The sequence below is a fragment of the Dipteris shenzhenensis genome, chromosome 16 (genome assembly GCF_047967505.1).
Source record: "Dipteris shenzhenensis isolate YYH24624 ecotype China chromosome 16, Dip_SZ_1.0, whole genome shotgun sequence".
NCBI lineage: Eukaryota > Viridiplantae > Streptophyta > Polypodiopsida > Gleicheniales > Dipteridaceae > Dipteris > Dipteris shenzhenensis.
This window is the reverse complement of record NC_141611.1, coordinates 7067158-7090416: the sequence shown is the minus strand read 5'-3', so window position 1 is coordinate 7090416 and position 23259 is coordinate 7067158. Positions and strand designations below refer to the sequence as shown.

At 42.8% G+C, this 23259-nt stretch overlaps 1 protein-coding gene across 1 annotated transcript; it reads right to left on the bottom strand.

The window, feature by feature from the left end:
• Positions 1-236: 236 nt before the first annotated feature.
• Positions 237-23259, bottom strand: ARF3 (ADP-ribosylation factor 3). Its single transcript, XM_087386888.1, has 9 exons — positions 23106-23259; positions 22855-22994; positions 22617-22655; positions 15692-15754; positions 15485-15503; positions 9574-9685; positions 6118-6165; positions 781-911; positions 237-651 (listed from the first exon to the last, which is right to left on the bottom strand). The coding sequence occupies exons 1-9, from the start codon at positions 23174-23176 to the stop codon at positions 618-620; spliced, it is 657 nt and encodes a 218-aa protein (XP_087243014.1). The 5' UTR covers positions 23177-23259; the 3' UTR covers positions 237-617.

The following is a 23259-nucleotide window of genomic DNA, read 5'->3' as shown; positions in this document are numbered from 1 at the left end:
TTTGCTCTCCCTCAAACCAAAAAGGTGACAAGCTCCTCATTGTTACCAACCTTTCATTTTAGGAAAATATTTTCGACAACCTCTACTAAGGTGCCATGAAATCAGTCAAAAATCACAAAGAAAAGCAATCATGTCCAGAGATAATACAGGCACAATCTGAGGATGACCAAGACAAAAGCAGCCAGGTGGCTGCGCTCATGACATCCATTCTTCTCACTTCATATATCAGGTAGCTATGTTGAAATGAGCATATGAGCCCCCAACTTTGTTACGCCACAGAAACTGTGATATACTAGTAAATTTACAAACCATGAAGGTCAGGTGGCCAAATGCAACAATTCAATGACTTTGACCAAGGTCCCACATACAAGAAACATTGATCAGAAAACTAAATTGCACGCTGCAACAAAAATCTATCTGCTTGATTGTTTAAACTTCACAAATTGGGTAGCCTTGCAGAGTTCGTGAGATATTGGGGAGTCAATATAAGAAGACGCAACTTAAACCTTGATCAAGTAAAAACCACATGAGGTAAGATGAAGATCTGGGACCCAGAAATGCCGAAGGTGTTTAGCTCTAACATGAATCACCCGAATCATGGACTATTATTTACACCATTATCTTCCTTGACCTGTTAAAGTATTGCTCAGCCTGCAGCCCAATGAAATAGATAGTAAATGAGAATTAAAAACAATAAAAGTGAAACCTTTATCCTTCCAATCGCTTCAGAGACACAGAAACAAGACACCAGGGAATACATAAAAATATTAACAGTCTTACCAATCTAAGCCTTCATAAAGACCTTCTCCTTTGATGGCTGAGGTCTTGAAAATAGCCCATTGCCGATTTTTTAACTTGTGCAAGTTGAGACCTTCTGTAACAGCAGCATCATCTAAAGCTCCTGGAAGATCCTGAATACAAAAGAATGTACTATGAAACAAGAAGCTAGAGACCACATATTTTATGCTTTGGTCTTGCACGCATATAGCACTTTAAATCGTTTAAAGAATGGCAAGTGATCTTAGCATTGTCAAAAACCACAAGGTGTCTACCAGAACACATGCCCTGGGGACTTATAGGACCTAGATACAGCTACCATTTTCATCTCTGTTCGGTTGGAACAGAAAAAGGCATTAGTATTGACAACCAAGAGATGAGAACATTTGGTGGTGGTGGAATCTAGACAACTTGATTTACAGATTAGTTGCACGAGTGCTATTAATTTAACAAACATAGTGTCCATCTGCTCCACAAAAACATTCTCATGATTGGCAGGAATGTGTGCAGCTCTGGTCCAGGAATAACATAGAGCATAATTAGAAGTTCAGAGCAGGTCATACTCCAGCAGCCGCTAGCTGTAAGGCTCTACTTGTAGCATCAGCTTCCACTTGTTACCTAATGGCATAGTTGTGCATGCCAAATGAGTATATAGAAAGAAGTATCTGGGTCCAGCTAACAGCTATATTCTTTGTTTCTGTTTCCAAATACCTCTCTACTTAAAGCACTAATTCCTCCATTGCAGATGGCTCCTTTGGTTCACTATGATACACCAACCGTCCCCCTTGGATTTCTTCTCTTCATCTGCCACTGAAAGAGAGAGGCTCAAAGGGGGAGCAAGAGCTCAAAGTAAATTAAAGGGATACGGTGTCAAATCGATACATGAGTACAATTGACTGGGGGTGAGTTTTATAAGCCTCCCCCAAATCCTCCTCCTTTGTCTTGTCTAGCTAAATGTCCCCTACTGGTTACCCCAATAACTTAGCTTCTTCATCACAACCATCCCTTCCCAACGAATGTTGCCCTAAAATCACGAGTTCCATAAAGAGCTACTAAATATGCCAAGAAAGGGGAAAAAGGGGGGGGGGGCGGTTGCTCCTGCACAATTCTCTCATGCATCCATGAATTTCTCATCTTCAGAGAGATGCTCTATGTAACACAAGACTTTGTTACCAGACACCCAACCTCTGAAACCCATGATCTACGCTGAATTATAGAAAATGTCACATGTGGCCTTCTCATTCTTAGTGCAACATGCAGTTTCAATAGTGCGACATGAAGTATGTCATGGGGTGCTGGCTCTAGTAGATATGCTACATCCCCGACTCTCAAAATGCTCCTCCTATAGCAGCCATAATACCCATGGCCAGTTTGGTGTTGGTGTTACCCTATAGCAGCCATAATACCCATGGCCAGTTGGTGATGGTGTTACCCTTCAAGAAGGCACAGCTGTTCTTTGGAGTCGTAAGTGCACGTTATCCTTTCTTCAAAACTCCTATGCTCATTTGCGTACTTTTGCTTCACGTGAGCATCCTGCATGTTCTTTCCAGCTAACTGCAAAAGAGATCCATCCTTTCCAGATCATATCTTGTTTGCTGATTTTCACAGCATGTTTGAAAGGCATCCCAACATTGATCCAGAGATTGCCTCAAACAGGCTCTCCCAGATGCATGGTGCTAGTGTAACAAGATTCAGCAAGTTCAATTATTCCAAGACCCTTGAGTGTCATGCCAAAAGTTCCTCAAGAAAATACTCCACCCACTTTTTCACCCTCTCAAACTGACCATCAAACTGAGGATGGTATGTCGTACTAGGGCTGAGTACTGTGCACAATGCTGTAAATCATTCCTGCAAAAAATGAACCATAAGGTTTGCATTCTGGTCCCTAACAATTTCTTGAGGAAACCCATGGTGTGCTAACACATGATCAATGAACTGCCAGGCGACCTCTGACATGCTGAATATCATGTCTTCGTAAGGATGATGTGGGCTTTTTTGTCGACCACCACATACATGATGTCCCATCCCCATATGTAACAAGCAGCTTGATAATAAAAATCGTGGCAATATGTACACATAGACAAATCCAGGAACATGCCCAAACTCATCCTCTAAGAACATGCTGCAGTTCAATCTCATGACAGTCACTCATGAGGTTGAAAACTGTAAACTCCATCAAGCAGGGACTAGCTACTATGACATCCCACTGACATCATCAGCGCCACCGGTGGGTGTAGACCCTAGTATAAACATATGCTCTCACACATTCCTCCCTAGTGTTAAAATATCCTTCCATGAAGGCCATACATGCCTTCATTTTCAAGGTGGTACCATACGTTAAGTACTGTACATGGCATGAGTTCCGGTAAGGTACGTCAGCTTTGTAAATTATTATTTTTTCCCAAAAAAAGAGGGGGGGGGAGAAGAGAGAGAGAGAGAGAGAGAGTAAAGGAGGTGTTACAATTTCACACCTAGAGTATGCAATTTAAGACCACAAATCTATCATTGTAGTCCACACGACATAAACGCACAATGTAAACTTTAAAGTTTAAACCAACATGTTTCATGTATGATCTGACATCTCACATATCAATTGTATGAATGATCGTGTTAAAGGTCTAAAAACTCGAATAAGGATCTGGAGGCAAAATCTCCATCAGAGACGATATTACTATCACCGTCATACTCAAGCTTATGGTTCTCTACCTCCTTCCCAACCCGCTCATCCTCATCCTCTGAGATTGCATCCTCTTGGGGTAGAAGTGTCTCCTCAATTTCTACTGCAATCTCTATCAAGAAGCTGCCTTGATGTCTATATGTGCGCTGGATAGCCTGAACTGGAGCAGACCCCTTGCCACATCCCCTAGCCGGGCATCTACCTTTGGCTTATGTGATTGCAATAGACTCACTGCGTGAGGTCACATGAGCTAGACAATGCCTTGGGCATTTTCCTAGAGAACATCAAAATGTTATTAGCCTCTCTCATGGTCCCAACCAAGCTTGCCTTTGTCCTCATTGAATAGGTGTAGGCAACGTGAAGTTCAACGGGTTGACACTATGGAAGAAAACTCCTCTACCATCTCTCTCATCCTCTTGCAATTGAAAGCATTATCTAAAATGACATGCACCACATTCTCTGGACCCGCCTCTATGATGATTGCACGAATATGCATATAGATGAACTCCCATGTCATCTTGTTGCCTGCTCTCCAATCATAGCATCAACAGCCCACAAGAAGTGTGCACGTACGCCGTGGACGAGGAGACCAGAATAAGATGAAAATTGAGTCTTGATAGGCCGCAATATCTCCTGTTCGTAACACTCCATCCATCAGAAAGTATGCTGCATCCATACTTTCTCCATGCCTCCCTAATAGGCTGAAGTGAAAGATTAATTATTAGCATCTGTTCATCAAGCATGGTGTGCATCTTTCCAGTTCAATCCTGTGCTAATCCAGCCTTCACAACAGCCTTGATCATTTTTTCCCATAGTCATGTGCACAAGAGAGATCACAATTCACAATTGTTTTACCAATCTCAAACTCTGCTATGCACTGTCTTGGCCTCTTTTCCATATCAGTGGGTGGGAAGAAGCAACGGTACTACCCTCTAGAGTATCAGTGCCAATAGTCTCTATCTCCTTGACATTGTCATGATCATGAGCATGAAGAGTACCATTAAGCAAAGGAAAATCATAACCTACATACTCACGTAAGATCTCATTTGCATCCTCATATTGCAATCCCTTTCCATCTCGTTTAGACACATGGCACAAGACGTGTGTGATTGTACTTGTCTTCATAACACTCTTGTACTTCCATATTTTTGCACTGAAAGCTTAGTATTTGTTAGCAAAATAATGGTGTGCTTTACAAACACGGGATGAAGGAGCTTCAGCATCCTGTAAACTAGCATCCACATAAACAAAAGTACACGATAAAAAAAGGACACCATAAAAAACACATGATATGCCTATTATCATGTAGAATTAAACTATGTAAATAGTTGCCTCGTGAATCCCATGTCTTTACCTATTGTGAAGTTTGAACTTAGACTCGCGAGAGGCCATACGAGGACCGAAAGAGAGCAAGGCTGCAAGCGACACATGCAACAGGTTGAAGCTGGGTGTTGAGGGCTAAGTGGAGTCCAGTGCACTGTGGAAGAGGGGGGAAGAGGGGCCTGCGTGGTGGATTCCGAAATAGGAGGCAGCGGGCTGATTCCTGAAAAATAGGAATGCAAGGCTGAAGGAATAGGGGACTGAAGGAAGAGGTGAAGGAAGGGGGCTGAAGATGGAGAGTGAAGGATGGGGAGTGAGAGCGGAGAGCTGAAGCAAGGGAGTGGACTGTGGGAGTGGAGAGCCTTGGGAGAGGAGAGGAGAGGACAGGACAGGAGATTAGGGCCAAGGCAGAAAGGAGCCTGCAGTAGACGGGATGAGCAAGCAGGCACAGAGTTTGCTGTATGATGTGCAGTACAAGCACCGTACTATACCATATGGAAAATTCCATACAGTACGTTTACCAAAACTACCTGATTCATATTCACTGCACATTACAGTGGGTTTCCACTTGTCAAGGGTTTTCAATACCCTGTACAAGAACATGAGGCACATCGATAGCTTTCCTTTCTAGCGAGCTGGACATGCCTATTAGGGTGAATTCCCATTTGTCAAGGGTTTTCCATATCATGTGCATGAACCTAAGGCAACATCAGTAACTCCTCGCACATTCTTTCTTTCTAGAGAGTTTTCTCAGAGTCTTAATTTAACACTTCTACAGCCTACCTCTCGAAGCCTTGCAATGGCCTGGCTATTACATCAAGTATTAAAACAAGGTGGCACAACCACTGAGTCCCATATTTAAAAAATGTAAGGTGATTAAATAAGACAATAAAATAAAATCTTCCAATAACATGTAAAAGGGAAAGACCACATGAGTAAATTGGGAGACAAAAAAGCAAACGAAAGTAAAATAGATAGGGGAAGAGGAAGATGAATGAAAAGGGAGGAGGAGAGAGATGAAAGAGGGGGAAGGGCCAATAAATGTAGGAGGACCACCCACTATCATACATTTTAAAAACTTAACCTCTCATGCGCAACATGAAATACTAAATGAATCTTAAGTATAAATAAGGTACTCTAAACCACTTTCAACAGGGTCAGCTTGACCCAATACTCGTGAAAAACCGCTATCGGCCTTGATTAACAAAAAAGCTAGCATGATCCGTAGTCCCTTGCGGGGACAATAAATGTGGCAATGTCAACCTTCTCTATCAGAAGAAAATAGAAAATGTGCTATCATAAGAAGACTTCACATGATTTGATACTTAGCAAACCATATTTACCTGTTTATTGGCATATACAAGCACTACAGCACCCTTCAACTCCTCCTCCTACAACAACACAAATTCAAGTTCAAATTAAAATTCACTTCAGAGAAAATTATTACTCATCACTACACTTCACATTATACATCAATACTCAAACCCATCATTTTATTTGAAATGTTAGCAAAATAAATAATATATTAACAGTAGCAGCAGATAGGTAATAGTAGCTACAGATATACCCATGTGAGCTTCAAGACGACTGAAATCATCCAGTTTTGAGCTTTTTAGGAAAGCCTATACCACATTGCTTTTCTAACGTTGATCCTACATCAAAACCTGAAGCTATAAATCATCCACACATCTGATGTAACATAATTCCACATAAATCGTAAGCAGAGAAGGTTTGCAGTTGCAATGTCAATGTTCTTTTCAACCGACAACTTTGGCAGAAGAAAATACGGAAGGCAATCTTCAAATTAGTTGATTTGTCTACAGTTTATATTTGAGGTATGATGTGTTTACAATAAACATGAAACAAAACTACAACTTAGTAAGCAACCCTCAGGACCAGAATGACATATTTAGCATTGATGCCCAGGAGCACATGATCAGAAAAATGTGGCCTGGATGTCATGTTAGCACAGGTAGCCAAGGGATGTTCAATGGATTACACCATACCCTAGTTTGTATCCACGATCACCTTTTGTATGTATCATATGCTACAATGTTTCCTTCTCCTATAGCTAAATCCTCAAGTCTATCATGATATCATTTAGCCCAAGTTGTCTCCAGCGCCTCCTCTGTATATTCGCAAGCTCCTTTGATCTCCAAATCCCCTATACAACATCTCCTTGACAATTTTTGGTGTGGTTGCAAATGGCAATAAAGCATTTAATCCTTGTTGTAACAGTCTTGTTGATCTACCACTACATGTGGTTCCAAGAGATACTATTCTCAATTGAGCATTTTGTCTTTGAGGATTGCCGTTTCTGTTTCTTCCCATAATGACATCTTAAGTATGCTTGGTTAATTCTAATCTGTCCTAAAAGAAAGGATCAAATCATTCATCTTTCAAAATGGTAGGCTCTCTTCTCATCTATCTTGCATCAGTATATACACATCCTACCATCTTGTCTACGAAATGATGCTTTTATCCAATTGTGCAATTACATTTCACCTAGTAACCCAAAAGAATGTCAAAATTTCAAGTAAAGAGGGCAAATTTGCATACATCAGAAATGGCAGAGTTAAATTACAGAAAAGAGCAAAGGAGGTGGGGAAAAAGGGACTCAAGACCCTCAGGATCAAAATAGGGAATGGTCTCTAGACAAGACCCTCACATTGAATGAGATATCTGAAACTGACATACTCTTAATATTGGAAGCAAGGAGCTCAAAGGACATGAGATCCCAGAGGTACAAGGATTTTCAAGAAAATCAATATAGGACGGGGCTTCAGTGGGATAGCATGCTACATTAGCAAACCTGGGCGAACACAATAGGGTCATAAAAGAAGATCCACACAAACAATATATGTCGCTAGAGATAGCCAAAAATGAAAGAAATGTCCCCTTGGCAGCATGTTATTTTGCTCCTCCCAATCCTCCATCTGCAAGCACAATAGCAGCATACCACGAGGGGACCCTTCAAAATTCACACAATTTGCTATGTACTCTGAAGATCATGCAATCATACTGGCAGGGGATTTTATGCACGAACAAGGTCAAGGCATGCCATCATAACAGTAAAAGGAAAAGACCCACTGTGGATGGAGGAAATGGACAAGGATACTGAGGAAAGGAGGGGCTCTCAGATCGATAGAGACACTTCGGAATCTGACCACAAGGTCAACCTCCCACGGGATCGAAGGGGCAAGGTTTGCTACAGAAAAACAAAAGCACGCAGCACTCCCCCGTCTGAAAATAGATTATAAAAAGCACCTGATGCCTCAAACCTGCCTGGGAATGGACAAATTTATGACAGAAATGCTGCAGAAAACAGCCCATAAATGTTGCAAGGGGAGGACCATAGGCATGCCCTATAACAACTGGTACGACCAGGACTGTTAAACCGCAAATAAATCATGGAAAACACCAGACACACCAGGAAAAGTAACAAACGCAAGAGAGTACAGACATAGTAAGAAGAAACAGCGCCAGCGCTTTGAAGAGCTTAAGAAAAACCCCATGAAGTTTTTCCAGAAGCTACATGGAAACAAGTCTCAAGCAGGGAAAGGAAGACATGAGACAATTTGTTAAGGAATTCTCTCACAAAGACGGAGAAGGGAGGAGTACCTCCATGGAGAGAGGAGTGACAAAGTTAGCCAATGGGAAGGCTCTTTCTCAAGGCTTAATAGCAGCAATGCTAACATTGGAAAGGGGCGGGGAAGGAGGGGGGCAGGGGCGGGGAGGCGTGTGGGGGTGGAACAAAGCAAAAAAAATGCTGATCACGATAATAAATCAAGCTTTGGAAGAGGGATTTCCAACAAACTAGCCGACTCTAAGCCTGAAAAGGCTAAGCAAACATTGGGGCATCTTGCAAAGAAGCCTTATACCGACTCGCCAGTGCAGGCTGATGCTTAGGCTTAAGACCTATGCTTCAATTGCAGCATGCCTGTTCATTTGTCAAACACATATCCTTTTCCAAACGTTTACACAACTGGTGCCAAATTTTCACCTTAAATACATCAAAAGAAGTGAGGAGCGTGCACCAGAGTATATGCACTCCTAATTGAGTAAGTGGAAAGTACATTGTACCATCACTAACTATCCCAACCATATCTGTGCTACCCTTCCGGGGATGAATCTCCGAGAAAAGGCCTTTTCGTGGTTGCAGGATTTGAATAAAAGCCCTCTGCTCCTATGACCTAGAACGAGTTTCGTGAGGTTTGTCAAAAGAATTCCAACTTGAGCCAAACGAGTTTGACAAATTTTGGAAGCTTCAAACCCTAAAAGGGTGGGAAGCCCTTTATCCAAGAGTTCAACGAAATTACAGCTGAATTTCTAGAGTTTAGCTAGCAAGCTCTTCACCTTTTCTTCGTTTGAAGTCTATAAAAAGACTACCAAAACGAGATCAAACATAACAAAACTCGAGACACTCGATCAGAAGATTCACTTTGCGAAGGTCTATGATAGCACCTTGGCACACAAAGATGCAAGGTCTCTGAAAACCGGTCAAGGTGAAAAACCAATGAAAAGGAACAAACAGAAGAACCACCTAGCCAGCACTCCAATTCCAAGGTGGCAAAGGCTAAATAGACATTGAGATCTCTTGCAAAGAAGCCTCATACCGATTCACCAAAGTAGACTACTACGTTTCATGCAAGGCCATTTGCAAATGCAAAGCATATAGAGAGCCAGGGGGGCTATTTTTACTTCCAAGAATCTACAGCACATTCAAAATTCTGAAAGAATCCAGAAATTAAAGAATCCAGGGATCAAAGAACATGTGCATTCTCAAATCGAAGTCTCACCTCAAGAATTGCATGGAACTCCTCCTTTGCTGTGGACAACCTTTCAGTGTCACTAGAATCTACAACATAGATCACAGCTTGTGTGTTGGGAAAATAGCAGCGCCAGTATGGCCTGCAAAATATTGAACAATAAAGTTTCATCAAAATAAATAATCTCAATTTAGTCAATAATTAAGCGATGATCATCTCTGAATGCACCACCAAAAACAAAAAGAAGAGTACACAGACAAAGCCAAGAAACCTAACATATGAACATCAGAATCACTTTACAGACATTTGCATGAAGCTGAAGTCAATATTTGCTTACCACAACCATGTACCATATGCAATGAAAGTCTATGCGTTCAGAAACACACAGACTGATAAGAGATGTTTCTGTAGCCCTTCATGACAGGTAAACATGTAGCATCCCGGTTACCATAGACATACCACGATACAAATAACCGAGATATCCTCCACTCTTACACAACGCCCAACCAAAGGCGTCCATTCAACGCATCCAAATAGGGCAGCCAAAGCCCGTGACAAGTTGCCAAAAGCAAAAGATTACAAGGTCTATCGAGGCTGCCTCTTGTTATGAAAGCAGAGTTGGATTCAATCACAAAAACAACACATGGATTTAGTGGATCTGCCCTTTGACCAAAAGGCTATTGGGACTAAGTGGGTGTATAAACTCAAGAGGAAAATTAATGATACCATTGAAGACCACCATCAAGTGTGTTTCACCGGCTGCTCATCATCGCTCGAAAGTGTATCAGTTTTTATCATTGTAGGCAAATTCCAATAGTGGCAACCACTTGTCCCACATATGTTGCCTCAATGACACATATGCTCTAAGCATGTCCTTTAAAGTTTGGTTGACTACTTCTGTTCGACAATCCGTTTCACGATGATCCCCACAACTCATTTCCAACTCAATCCTTAGTGGCTCAAACACTGCAGTCCAAAAATCACTGGTATATTTAACTTCCATGTCTGACACTATGGACCTCGGTAGTCCATGCAGACGAAATGTATGGTTAATAAACAAATCCACCACTTGCACGGCACTGACAGACTCCTTAGTTGAATGACGTGAGCCATCTTGGTAAGACGATCAATCACCACAAGGATAGAATCATATCCACCTTGTGTCGTAGGCAGCAGACCAACTATAAAGTCCATTGAAATGCTCTCCCACCTACCTAGTGGTTTTTCCAAGCGTTGTAAAAGACTGAGTGCTCCACCTACTCTGCCATACTCACTTGACACGAAAAACAACGTCACATATTGATGAATATGTTTTTTCATTTTTTTTATATATACCTTTGTAAGACTAGAATAAGTCCAATCATACAAATTTAGAATAAATTTTCATTTTTGGCTAAAATAAAACTCGCTTCACGAGATCATGTCTTCTCGACACCTGGATGTCCTGCACACGGGCTATCATGGCACTGTTGAATGACCCTCTACCTGAACCTTTCCATTTCGTTTCAGCATACCATCCGCTATGGTATATCTTGCATAGGTTTGGACTTTTCTCGATGCAGGTCATCCTTTTCCCCCGGTTCAAGCACATAAGCCTTAGGCTAAAGGCTCTGTAACTCATCCACTTTCTGAGTTTCTCTAATCTTGTTCATTAGAGTACTCTCTACTCCGTGAAACTCATATCGTGCATAATGCGCAACAACGCATCAACAACTTTATCTTCGGTACCGAATCGTCATGTTAAACTCCTGCATGAGTTCTACCTACCTAGCTTGGCGACCTCAAAGCTGGAAAGTCTGAGGGATAGGCCAAGTCAATATTGTAGCCACTTTCTTTGGATCCATTCCACCCCATCAGGAGTAATAATGAACCCTAAATATTCAAGTCTTACCAAACACCACACAGTTTTCCTTTTACATACAGAGAGGCTTTCCTCAAATTACTAAACACTATTCTTAAGTGTTCACAATGCTTAGCAATACTATTGCTGAAAACAAGAACATTGTCAATAAAATATACTACAAACTTCCCTATATACGGACTTTGTAAATCACTCATAAGCATGACAAATGTAGTTGCAGCATTGATAAGTCCAAAGGGCATTACCAAAAACTCATAATGTCCAAACCTGCTTCTAAATGCGCTCTAATCCGGATTTGATGGTAGCCACACATAAGATCTATGTTGCTGAAAATTATGGCTCCATGTAATGCATCTGGCAAGTCGTCAATCTGAGCCATCTGATACATGTGCTTAACAGTGATACTGTTCAGTGCTCTGTAATCTAGACAGAGACAAAAAGTATCGTCTTTCTTTTTCTTCAAATCACTGGCGAAGCAAAAGGTGAGAAACTTGGTTGAATCTGCCCTAGCTTGAGGTATTCCTCTAGTTGCCATCGCACCTCAACTTCTTCAGTAAAACTTAATATATAGGGAGGCCTATTTATAGGTTCTGCCACCAGGATAAGTTCAATATTATGCTGAACATTTCGCTCTGGAGATAACCCATAAGGCAACTCATTCCTAAAACAGTTAGAGAACTTCTCTGCGATTTGATCAGCCAACTTGGCCATCTCCCCATCTTGGGTAACCTCAGTGCTAGTCGATGGACCATCAATCGACTCTACCGATGCTGTATAAAGAAACAAAGACTCTTTGTGAGTTTGTCAAACTTCCATTATGAAAACTAACGGTCCTTGTGACAAATCCTTTTCACCTCGCAAGACATTATAGCACATCATTCATCTTGAACTAATAAATGTGCTTTTTCTAATCAATGACTAGATTCTTCTTAGAATACCAAGCCTTACCTAGGGCTATATTTGTGTGAGCAAGCCTGGTTATTTCAAAGTCCAACTTCTCCGCATAGTCTTGAATCCAAAGTTCCACAACTGGGTAACCCTTTGGTCCCATACTTCAGTTGAACTTCCATCTGCCATCCTGACTGTATATGCATAGTCAGATGGGCTAGTCTTTAATTTTATCCTCTTTACGAGCTTGGAGTTAATTACATTGTGCGTTGACGTCGAGTCAAACAACACAATGATGTCGTGATTGGCCACTTGCACTTTCATCTTAATTAACTCCATATCGCAAAGGTTATATACCCCGTTGCTGCAAGCTTAGACAGGATAGTATCAAGTGCATTGTTTATTAACTTAGAAACAAATACACAATAGGATAAGTATTGACCTCTGAGAAGATCACGTTAGCTGAATCTGCATCTGTGCGGCTCTGGTACTTCCCTCCATCTCCACGTCGCACTCTGAGATCACCATCTCAACCATCTGACGATCCTTGTTTCGTGGACAATCTTTCCACTAATGAGGCTGAAGGCATCCAAAGCACCAGTCTTCTCTCCTCGCTTTCTCTTTTTGCTCTTGGGTCAAAGAAGATTTCGACCAAGCCCGGGCTGCCATTGGAGTTACTTTTCTTTTCACCCCAATGTTAGTGCTTCGTTTAGAAGGAGTCCCAGCTGGCTTTGCCTGCTAGGCTTGGCTACTAGGCCGTAAGACACTCCCTTTGCTAACCCACTTCTTATTAAACCCACTTTTCTTCGGGTACTCATACCGAGTCCCAGCCTGCACAAACCCACTTGGTCTGTTCCCTTTGGCATCCTCATAGTTCAAGGCTATGGCAATTGCTTCATCTAGAGTGTTCGCATGCTTAGCCCAAACTTCCATCTTGATTCTATCATTCAGTCAAAAAATAAAATCCTTTACTTGTATCCACTGAGGAAGAGGTTCATAAACCTTCATTACACATTCTCTAAATTTATCAGTGTAATCAGCTACTGACAAATTTCTCTGACAAGGTTTTTTCTAAGTTTGCTTGCAATTGCTGACCCAGAATTTGTTGTAAGGCATCCTCTAATAAAGCAATCCTTAGTGTGTGGGTCACTAAGCGCGACACCTACGGGGTCGGTCGGACTCCCAATTCTACCCCACCCAATTCTACCTCCATTGCTATTGTTTTACCTTTATCCATAAAGTGGGTTTTTTTTTTTTTACACCGCTTGAAACTGTATTTACAATTGGGCACCCCAACTTCCAACTATAAACTACAAACTCCAAATGCTCAAAACGACAGCTATACAAGCATAACCCAAAGGATTCACAACCAAAGCTAATACTCTTTTCCCTATACTAGGGAACTTCCTGCAATCTTAAGCAACAAGGAATAACCAAATCCACACTTCAAATGCACAATAAAATTCCGAAACTCAAATGCATAAAGACATAGAGACCTCCCCGGTCCAAACTTCTATGTACAGTTCCCCAATCGCCTTTATTCGACGTCAAGTCCTTTTCGTGACAGCAAGACCAACCTAAAAAGCTTCCAAACTGGTTTTCCATCAAGTTCTGTCAGTGTATGGACAAAAAAAACAGGATTCCGTCAATGATCGACAGGAATTCCCAAATCAAAACTTCTTGCTCTTGGGTAATCGCTTCTTTCCTGCTGATTTTTTTTTTTGGAACCAAGGATGTATTTATGAGCTCCACTTCCACAGGATTCTTCATACGTCCACTTACGCTACCAGTGTTTCAGCATTTGCCCCAATGCTTTCGCCTATCTGCTCAATGCATGCTCTATCAGACAGTGCAGGTTTGCTGATTGACACGGGTCCCAAAATATAACGATTATCCGTTCTACTCAAAAAAGCACCTGCATCACGGCCCCATGGTCACTGTCAACGCAACTGCTACACTCAGCCGATCCACAATTCGGCTCTTCACAACCTTGCTGAACTCAGCCGATCTACAATTAGACTTCCACACACCGAATGCCCTAGTGCGTCACAATATCGGCTCAGCGTGCTTGCTTGTCAACAGTCTAACTCCTTGTTGTCACGATGCTTTGTCAAGGCTCGGTAGCTCTATGAGTTATAAACAGGTCCAATTGCTGCTTTGTTTGACGAACTGCAAATCACGACTGCTCTACAAACTGTGAATGCCCAAACAGAAGAGCGATGAGACCTGAGCTTGAGCCGCTATGAACGATGAAGACGGTCGTACTTCTGTGCTTCTGGATCTGGTGCCTCTGTTAGTGTTCCAGCATCTCATCTCCAACTACACTCAAGCCTTTCGTTGGTCTGTAAGGCCTCTTGAACCACACAACGATCACCAATGCCCAGGCTCTGATACCAAATGAAACTTACAGAACACACACTCCTGACAATCACAGGCTTTGGCACGTTGTTGTTCCACCCAGCCAATCTTTGTGTTAGCAAGCTCGATTCCATATCTCACGTGTATCCTTCTAGCATGCTATACACAAAGCCCACAAATCCCTAGATGGTTCTACATGCCACCTATCACATTCCTAGGTCCATTCTTTGGTGCATCATTTACCCCTCTCTTGGAGTACCATTTAATTCCATTTGCCCCTTGGCAATTACACAACTTGGTGCACCTAGGCCCCTGACCTTTAGAACCATCTAGTCAGTGCCAATTCTCCCGCCCTCACCAAGGACCTTGACATTGAATCCTTTAACCATATACTTGAAGTACAATGAAATATAATACAAAAGTTGGTTCTTCAAAGGAAAATGTCCACCGACCCTTCCAAAGTCATGTTATCTCGGCATGTGCATAACACTCCAATCAACCTTTAAAAGGCAATCTCACACTAAACAAGGGAAAGGCCAAAAGCGTTCATGGAAAAACCACGCTACCCATTAGATACACGTTAACACTAACACCTAAAATTCAGCATTGGACCAAGGAATAGTGTTAATAACTTACCTCTAGGCTCTACATAATAAAAAGTAAACCAATTTTATATTATTCAAGATGTATCTGCAAAAACTCATGATAAGCTTGTATTGTTCCAAAAAATTCAGAACCAACTCAAAAAGAGAGCCAATTTTTTATTTGGAAAAGAGATATGGCTAGTGAAGCATAAGAGCATTCTTCTATAACATGAAAACTGGAAAAACTCACCTAATGCTTGTCTGGCCCCCTGTCAAGAGAGCAAAAGGAAAAATGTAGCATGTTAGAAGTCTATGTTTGAAAGCGAATGAGTCAACTAACAACTCCACCCCATAGCATAAACACATTTGTTTGTACAATAGCAGAGGAAAATAAATAAACAAACAAAATTACTAAAAGATTCAATATAGAGAGAGCATCATCTTTCTTATTGAATACCTAGATCCCACACTTGGAACTTTATGTTGTTGTACTGCACAGTCTCCACATTGAATCCAATGGCTGCAATGGACCAAGAACACCAAATATACATAGGTTTGAATTTAGTAACTATTGTTGCATATGCACCTAGCTGTCTAAATAGGAAAAGTGTGGCATACAAGAAGCTGACATGCAAACGGCAGCAAAAGACGAGAATTTTAGAATTGCTCCAATTTTTGTGCAACCTTTGAAAAATCCTTGATTTGTGATGAGATATGAAGTCAGTACTACAAATGTCAACCGTTCCTCAAAAAAGATATGGATTACCAAAAAAAGTGATAATTATATCATCAAAAAAGTATGCATTATGGTTCACATGTAGTGTATACAAAGAGCAAATTTAAAAAATCCCTCAGAATTCGATGGCACCATTTTGTCAACATCGTCTTATCCCTCGGCACTCGGGAGCACAACTTTGCCAACATCGTCCTTGTTGGAGAGCCTTATGAGTACAAGTTTATTGCTCTCATAAATGCAACATGATAGAAGCCAACAAATGCCTCTTAAAACTAAGTTTTTTATGGTAAGATGTGGAGGGAAACACGCTAGGATATCCGATAAACCTACCATAGATATGACAGTGTGGCATATCTGATATCAACACTAACGCCCATATCCTAGACTGACTAATAACTTTTGACTAGTACAAGTGTCATAACACGCTACTTACATATTTCCAGTGTAACAAATCCTACGATACCCATGTGAGATTACAAAGAAGAGATTTTCCCTCCTTGAAATTTTGTAATTCTCTCTCATGCCTAAGGCTGTCCTGAAGATATAAACTTGCCTTGCTGTGAAGATATCAGTTATTTGTGAGAGAAAATATGAGATCCGAGTTATCCACCTAAAGCTATGCCGATAATGAACATACGTGCATGATCACACAGAAGTAATGGTTGTACTCTGGCTACCGTAGCACCTGAAAGTAGGTGAGTGCTATTATAGCAAGCTGTACCATGTAATGAAGGGGAAAAAGAGGCCAAGTTAGAGGCCCTTTAGGTGGAAAATGTGGAGGGACTATATAAGTCTCCATCCACCCCCTACTATGTACCTTTTGACGTGACATCTAATCCTATCTACTCTCCCTTCTCCTTCCTGCTACCTGCTGCTTACACTCACACTCTCCTACCTCTCTCTATCTCTTTATCCCCTCATACTTCTCTCTCTTCCTCTCTCCTTCCCCTTCTCCTCTCTTCTCCTCCCTTCCTTCTGCTATTCTCTCCCCATCTCCAAATCTGCCCCTTCCCCCTTCTCTACATTGTTATCAAAGCCCTTTCCTTGGGCTTAATACCTTTCTCTTGTACCATTGTTGACGTTCACTAGTGACAGCACATCTCTAAACAAAAGAGTGCTCAGGAATAAGAATCAATCGGGCAGCTCCACAACGTCAACACGCAGTTTGGAGAGCTCCTCAGCTCGGGTTTCTTGCCCTTGCAAAAAACGCAAAGCACCACGCACATTCAACACCTGAGCCACTGTGAGCCGATCACTGTCTACCACTGAGAGCGAATCCTGGGCAGCCCATGAGCCACCATGAATTCAGCCCTGCACAGCACGTGCATTGAACGGAGCTTCTACGTGTCCGTGCGCCGCCTTACTCGACGCCTCATGCCCGTGTAGTTCACCGAGCTCGTGAGCCATCCCCGCCGTGACGCCTCATTCCGTGCAGTCCAGGTAGAAATCCCCCTTTGCTGCCCGTCTCCCATGCAGCCTTGCCATGACGCCGCTTCGTCAATCTCCGTCGCCCTAGTCACCACTGCCGAACGTCGCCCCGTCGCAAACCTTAGCCTACAAGTTCTACAAACTAGCAGACTTTTGTTAGGTGAGGGTTAGGCTAACCGTTTGGGTTGGGTTAGTTAGGTCAAGTTAGGTTGGTAGGTCTGGTTACTTAGGTGGGGTTTAGTCAATTAGGTTTAGTTAGTTTGGCTCTAGGTTAGGTTAGTACTAACTAAGGTTAAAGGCTGGGTTAGGTTGGTCTAAGACAATGCCCTAACATTCCTAAAGGTCTTAGGCTAGAATTGTACTAATTGTCCTAGGTGACTTAGGTTTCCCCCCTCCCCCAAAAAAAAAAAAAGAGAGGCAAAAACTCAAAAATTTTCTTTGTTAGGGGCTCTCCACAACCCTATTTTGGCTCATTCAAGCCCTATTTCAAAGCTTCTTCGACGACCTTTCTTGTGAGCCTCTTTATTGACATTTTCGTGTTTTTCACACACTATCTCAGGTGCTCATTACAGCAGGGTTTTGCCATCCATTTCTCCTTGCCTACATTCGAGCTCCTCTCTCCAAGGCCAGTCACATGGCACCGAAGCGTGCCCCTCGTGATATATTGCATGACACTAATGAGACTGCTCAATTTGAGCAAGTGCCTGCCACAGTGGTTGCATCCACTGGTGGTGCAGAGGTTCCTTCCACTCGGCCTCTCTCTCCTGCATCCCGGGACGTGCACGCAACACAGACACAATTTCTGAATGTCCTTTCCTCTATGCTCCAAGGTGCTTTTCGCCAGATAGGACAGGAGTTCAGCCAGTAGCTTACCACAGCCATGCTATACAGGAGTTCAGCCAGCAGCTTACCACAGCCATGGCTATGTAGGATATGGCTCTTGTCCAAATGGGACAATAGATTGGTCAGCAGATCACATCTGCCATTGCTATGCAAGATAAGGATAAGCATGCCGCACCCCAACATGGGGACCATTCACACAATCAGGATGTTTTATCTGCGCCACACAAGGGTTTTATGGCAGATGCCCGTCGTGCCTATGAGCATCAGTCTTCTGGACCATTGCATGTACCCTAGCATGGGGATTATCTAGACTTCGATGATGCATTTTCTGTGCCACAGAGCACTTTCTTGCAGGATATTGAGCCATCTTTTGGCTCACAGCTTTTCTGCATCTATACAAGCTGAGCCGTCTCTTTTGGGCCGACCCGTTGGTGTGCATCCGGCTAGTGCTCCTTTCACCGCACCAGCAAGTATGCTTGGAGTTGGCTTGGGTTTATATGGCAGCCCACACCCCTGGGAGAGAGGTCAGTCCTCTTCTTAGCCCTTTGGTATGCCATCATTTCGGAGAGATGCATTTGGTAGAGAGACCCAGTCCGGAGTACATGCACCTATCGCTCCGCCAATGAGCACATATAGCCAGATGCAGCCAGTGCATCAAATGGCAGCAGCTTCTACGCAGCAAGGGGCTGGTGGTGGGCAGCAAACCACTTTTGATGACATGTTGGCAGATTCTTTGCATTCATACAAGGCCCTACCTGAGGCCATCAAACTTAAGATGCCCTTCTCCAATTATGTAAACCTCAAGCGTGATGATGCCCGCACTTCTGGAGGTTACACACACAAGAAATATGCAGCCAAGGATATCAAAGACAAACTCACCGTGCATAAGTTTAAAGGGGACACTCGCACTCCCAATGAGTTGGAGAAGTGGCTCACGAAGCTAGAAGACTATTTCCGCTTCTACCCCAAGTCTGAGGAGGAGCACATCATTTTTGCAAGTATGCATATGCATGACTATGCCCACACATGGTGGCGACACATGAGGGATTCACCTCAGAGACCAACCACTTGGAGGGGTTTCAAAGGATTGATGGTCACTACATTTGTATCTCCACTTGTATTGGATCAATACTTGGCTGAATTTTATGCCTTGTCACAGATGGATATGGTCCAAGAGTACTTGCAGCGCTTTTGGAGGCTTTCCCTATTTGTGCAAGACGTATCTGAAAAGGGAAAGCTGCTGTGTTTCATCCATGGGTTAAGTTCTTCTCTCGCTGCAGACGTGAAGGCACATAACCCTCAAACAATTGAGGGGGCAGCTCATCTTGCAGAAGTATTCGAGCCTAAATATGCTGGAAAGCACAGAAATGCCATGGGCAGCTCGCATGCTACGAGGTATAACGCTGAGTCGAAGCCTAAGTTTGCTGAGTGGACTGACAAGAAATCTGCAGCAGCACCATTCCTCGCTTTCCTACTCTCTCGGGTAGTAAGATGCCATATGCCAGGCCTTACAGGTATCCCGATGCCACCACAACAAAACATTACAACCCCAAATCACAACAAAACTTTGAAAAAATCAATTAAACAAGCACATACCTCCACATTTGCAGACGAATCACCTTCCCAAACAACAACCTAAAGAGAACTACCATTAGAAGCATCGATTCCATCCACTTTCAAGGCATAGTCACGAGCAATGCCCTTCAATGCCTCACCGTAATCCCTCACATTACCATAAGCATTATACGGATTAGACAACACCTCGAAAGCTTCTTGGAGTTGCAAATCAGAAGTCCTATTATAACGCCGTAAAGCGTCCGCACTTTTATGCCCTATAATAAGCATTGCGGCCTCGATAGGAACCTTAGACATCATCATGCGACTCAATGAAGTACTATGAGAGCTCTTGTTTGTCGCTTTCGCACAATCCAAACCACAACTCTGCATCATACGTACTACTGGAAATGAGCAGGCTGAGATAAAACAGCGTACACGAGCAATAATGGACAGCAAAAAGAAGGCCAACTTATGTTTTAAATGTGGTGAGAAATGGACTCCTGAGCACATGAATGTGTGTCAGATGCGCAATAGTGGTATTGCCAAGCTCAGCATGATCATTGACCTCTTAGATGACAAGGAATTGTTTGATGCCCCAGGTTCTTTGGATACGTCTCAGGATGAGATGGCAAATACACATGATGCAGATGAGGCTCCTGACTTGGAGCCACGAAGGGCACCAACTTTCCCTTTGATCCTGGAGGTGCTATTGCGCATGACACTCATGCTTTGCATTCGTATGACCCACTAGTGGCATGAGAGGCCGTAGGCCCACTCTTTTCTGTGGAGCATCACGATGCAATGCCTTTTTATGCACGTGAAGATGCAGGTGGTAATGCTCCTGTGAACAAGGAAGAAATTTATTGGGATGCCCAGCCAACACTTTATACTATTTCCATGCATGCCCTGATGGGTGCCAAAAGTGCTGATACCATCAGATTACAGGAATGATTAATGGCAAGATTGTGCATGTGTTGGTGGACAGCGGTAGCACCCACAGTTTTGTTAACTGCAAGATCTTACAGAGGGTGGGACTGATTGCCACTTAGATAGACCATGGGCTGAGAGTAGAAGTACCCAATGGACAGCATATGATCAATAGATCTTGTTGCCACGATGCAAGGATTAAGTTCTCTGATGACTATACATTTGCAGGTGATCTCTTGGCACTTGACATGGGCCCAATAGATGTTGTCTTGGGCTGTGATTGGTTGCAATCACTGGGCAAAATCATGTGATTGGTTGCAATCACTGGGCAAAATCAGCATGGATTTCAATGCCTTAACACTCAGCTTTGTCCACAGGGATGGATCAGTTCCATTGCAGGGTATTGCAGCTCCTAAATTGCAGGTCATTTCAGCAAGGCAGTTGGCTAGAGAGCTCGAGGGGCAACGCCATATATGCATTAAATGTGTCAGTAACTAAGGAGGGTGGCACTCCCCGTGTTGATGATTGTGATATGTAGAGATTGCTTCCAGAATTTGCAGATGTGTTTGCTGATTTGCCATCACAGTTGCCTCTGAGAAGAGATGTAGATCATGCCATAGTCCTCGAACCTGGCAGTAAGCCAATCAATAAGGCCCCATACCGACTCTCTAAGGTAGAACGGGAGGAAGTGGCAACTCAAGTGAGGACTTAATGGCTGATCACAAGGCATGCTATCTTCAATATAGCTCACGTCACTTTCAGTGTGACTCTATCAGATATCAGAGCTCTTGAACGTGACTACCATCTTCAGTGTGATCTAACATCTTCAGTATGGTTTATTGTTGCCGTTTTCATGCACCAGCTTCAACATGGTGATGGATCTCCACTATCCATGATAGTCACATCCAATGATAGGATGTCAGAAGCTAGTACATAAGGTGGACTTCACCTACGTGAAGTTACGAGTCGAATGACTATCCTACTAGATCATCCTCCACCTAATATTAATTTATCAACATGCCGTATGAGACTAATGATGCTTCACACATCCACAAGGGTTTTCCACATGCGACACTTCTTTTCCTAACACCTTCATGGAGGAGGTAGGCCAGCCTCCTCCCTATATAAGGAGAGCACTCCTCCACTCCATCAATCCCAGTGATGCTATATGAGAGCACAGGAAGCAGGATCAGATCTGTCCCCTATTTTAGCAGAAGTTAGCCCAGCCTTGGCTAGAGACCTGACCATTGTTTTGACCATAGTTGTGCATGGATATATCTCAGTATACTTCCATATATTCTCTGCTATACTTCGCTGGGTGAGGATCAGTTTGTGTGCATCTATTTTGACTTTGATCAGAGAAAGTTTCCTAGATCCGGAAGTTTCATAGCCTCTGTTTCTGACATATCATCCATTGAGAACAGATGTGTATATACACCGGGGCTACCAATCAGGGCCCATTGTAGCGCCTAAGAGGCTTAGTACCAAAGCTGATGAAGCATTGAGTACATGCAACCAGGGCTGCCAAGCAGATCCTGTTGTAGCTCCTAAAGAATCCGTAAAAAGCATCAAAGTCTAACTTTCATCTAATTCTACTTTCAAACACAGTTCGTAAAGTACACATCTATAGTGTACCTCATTAAATTCGTGATCTATGACCACTGTTAATGAAAGAACTAGAATTTGCGAGCAGATGTACAGTTATAATTCTAGATCTGTATACTAAACGCTACTCCCCTTTCCCTCTTCTGTCGTAAAAATTTGTGAAATCTCGATTTATTTTTAGGCACCGTGTACGTTGAAAGTTGGGGACGTTCAGATCCACCCGGACAGCATGGATAGCATGCAAGACCAAGACGCTGGATATATCCTCTAGAAAAGCTAAACTTACTTGGTATAGTGGACACCACCTCTCCAACTTGCAGACGGTCTGCAGCAAATTAAGTATGTACAAAGATCAAAACACTCGAACAAGTTTTCTGAACAAAAAAAATGGCACTCGACCAACCGCTATAAGACTTCAGTTTCTTCACGACTTCGATTGAAACATACAATTTCCAACAAGATCTATCCTCTGCCAGTATACACCTGTCGAAAGACTGCTGGCAAAATAAAGAAAAAGAGGATACAAAGGATGGTCGTTTTCCCGGCGTTGTCGAGCCCGAGGACAAGAATGCGAGCCTCTTTTTCTCCAAAAAGGGCTGAGAAAAGCCGAGAAAGAAGCATCCCCATCGTCCGAACGCGGATCGAAGGTGTGGCGATGCTCGATCTTGGTAGAAGACAACCAAATTGCAGCTGGTATCAGAAGCGGGGAACATCACGCGAAGCGCATGATCCAGTACACGACTTCATCGCATTGAGCCAAAGTTCCACAACTTACCTGCACAAAGCTTTTAGATCATTTGTGGAATTTGTCAAGTGCCTACTCATGCCATTTGGCAAAAGACACATCCCATATAAGCACACATGCTATGGCCTCTAGCTCTAAGTAGAGGTAAGGGTTTGAGACACCACTTATTCTAAATTTGGCGAGG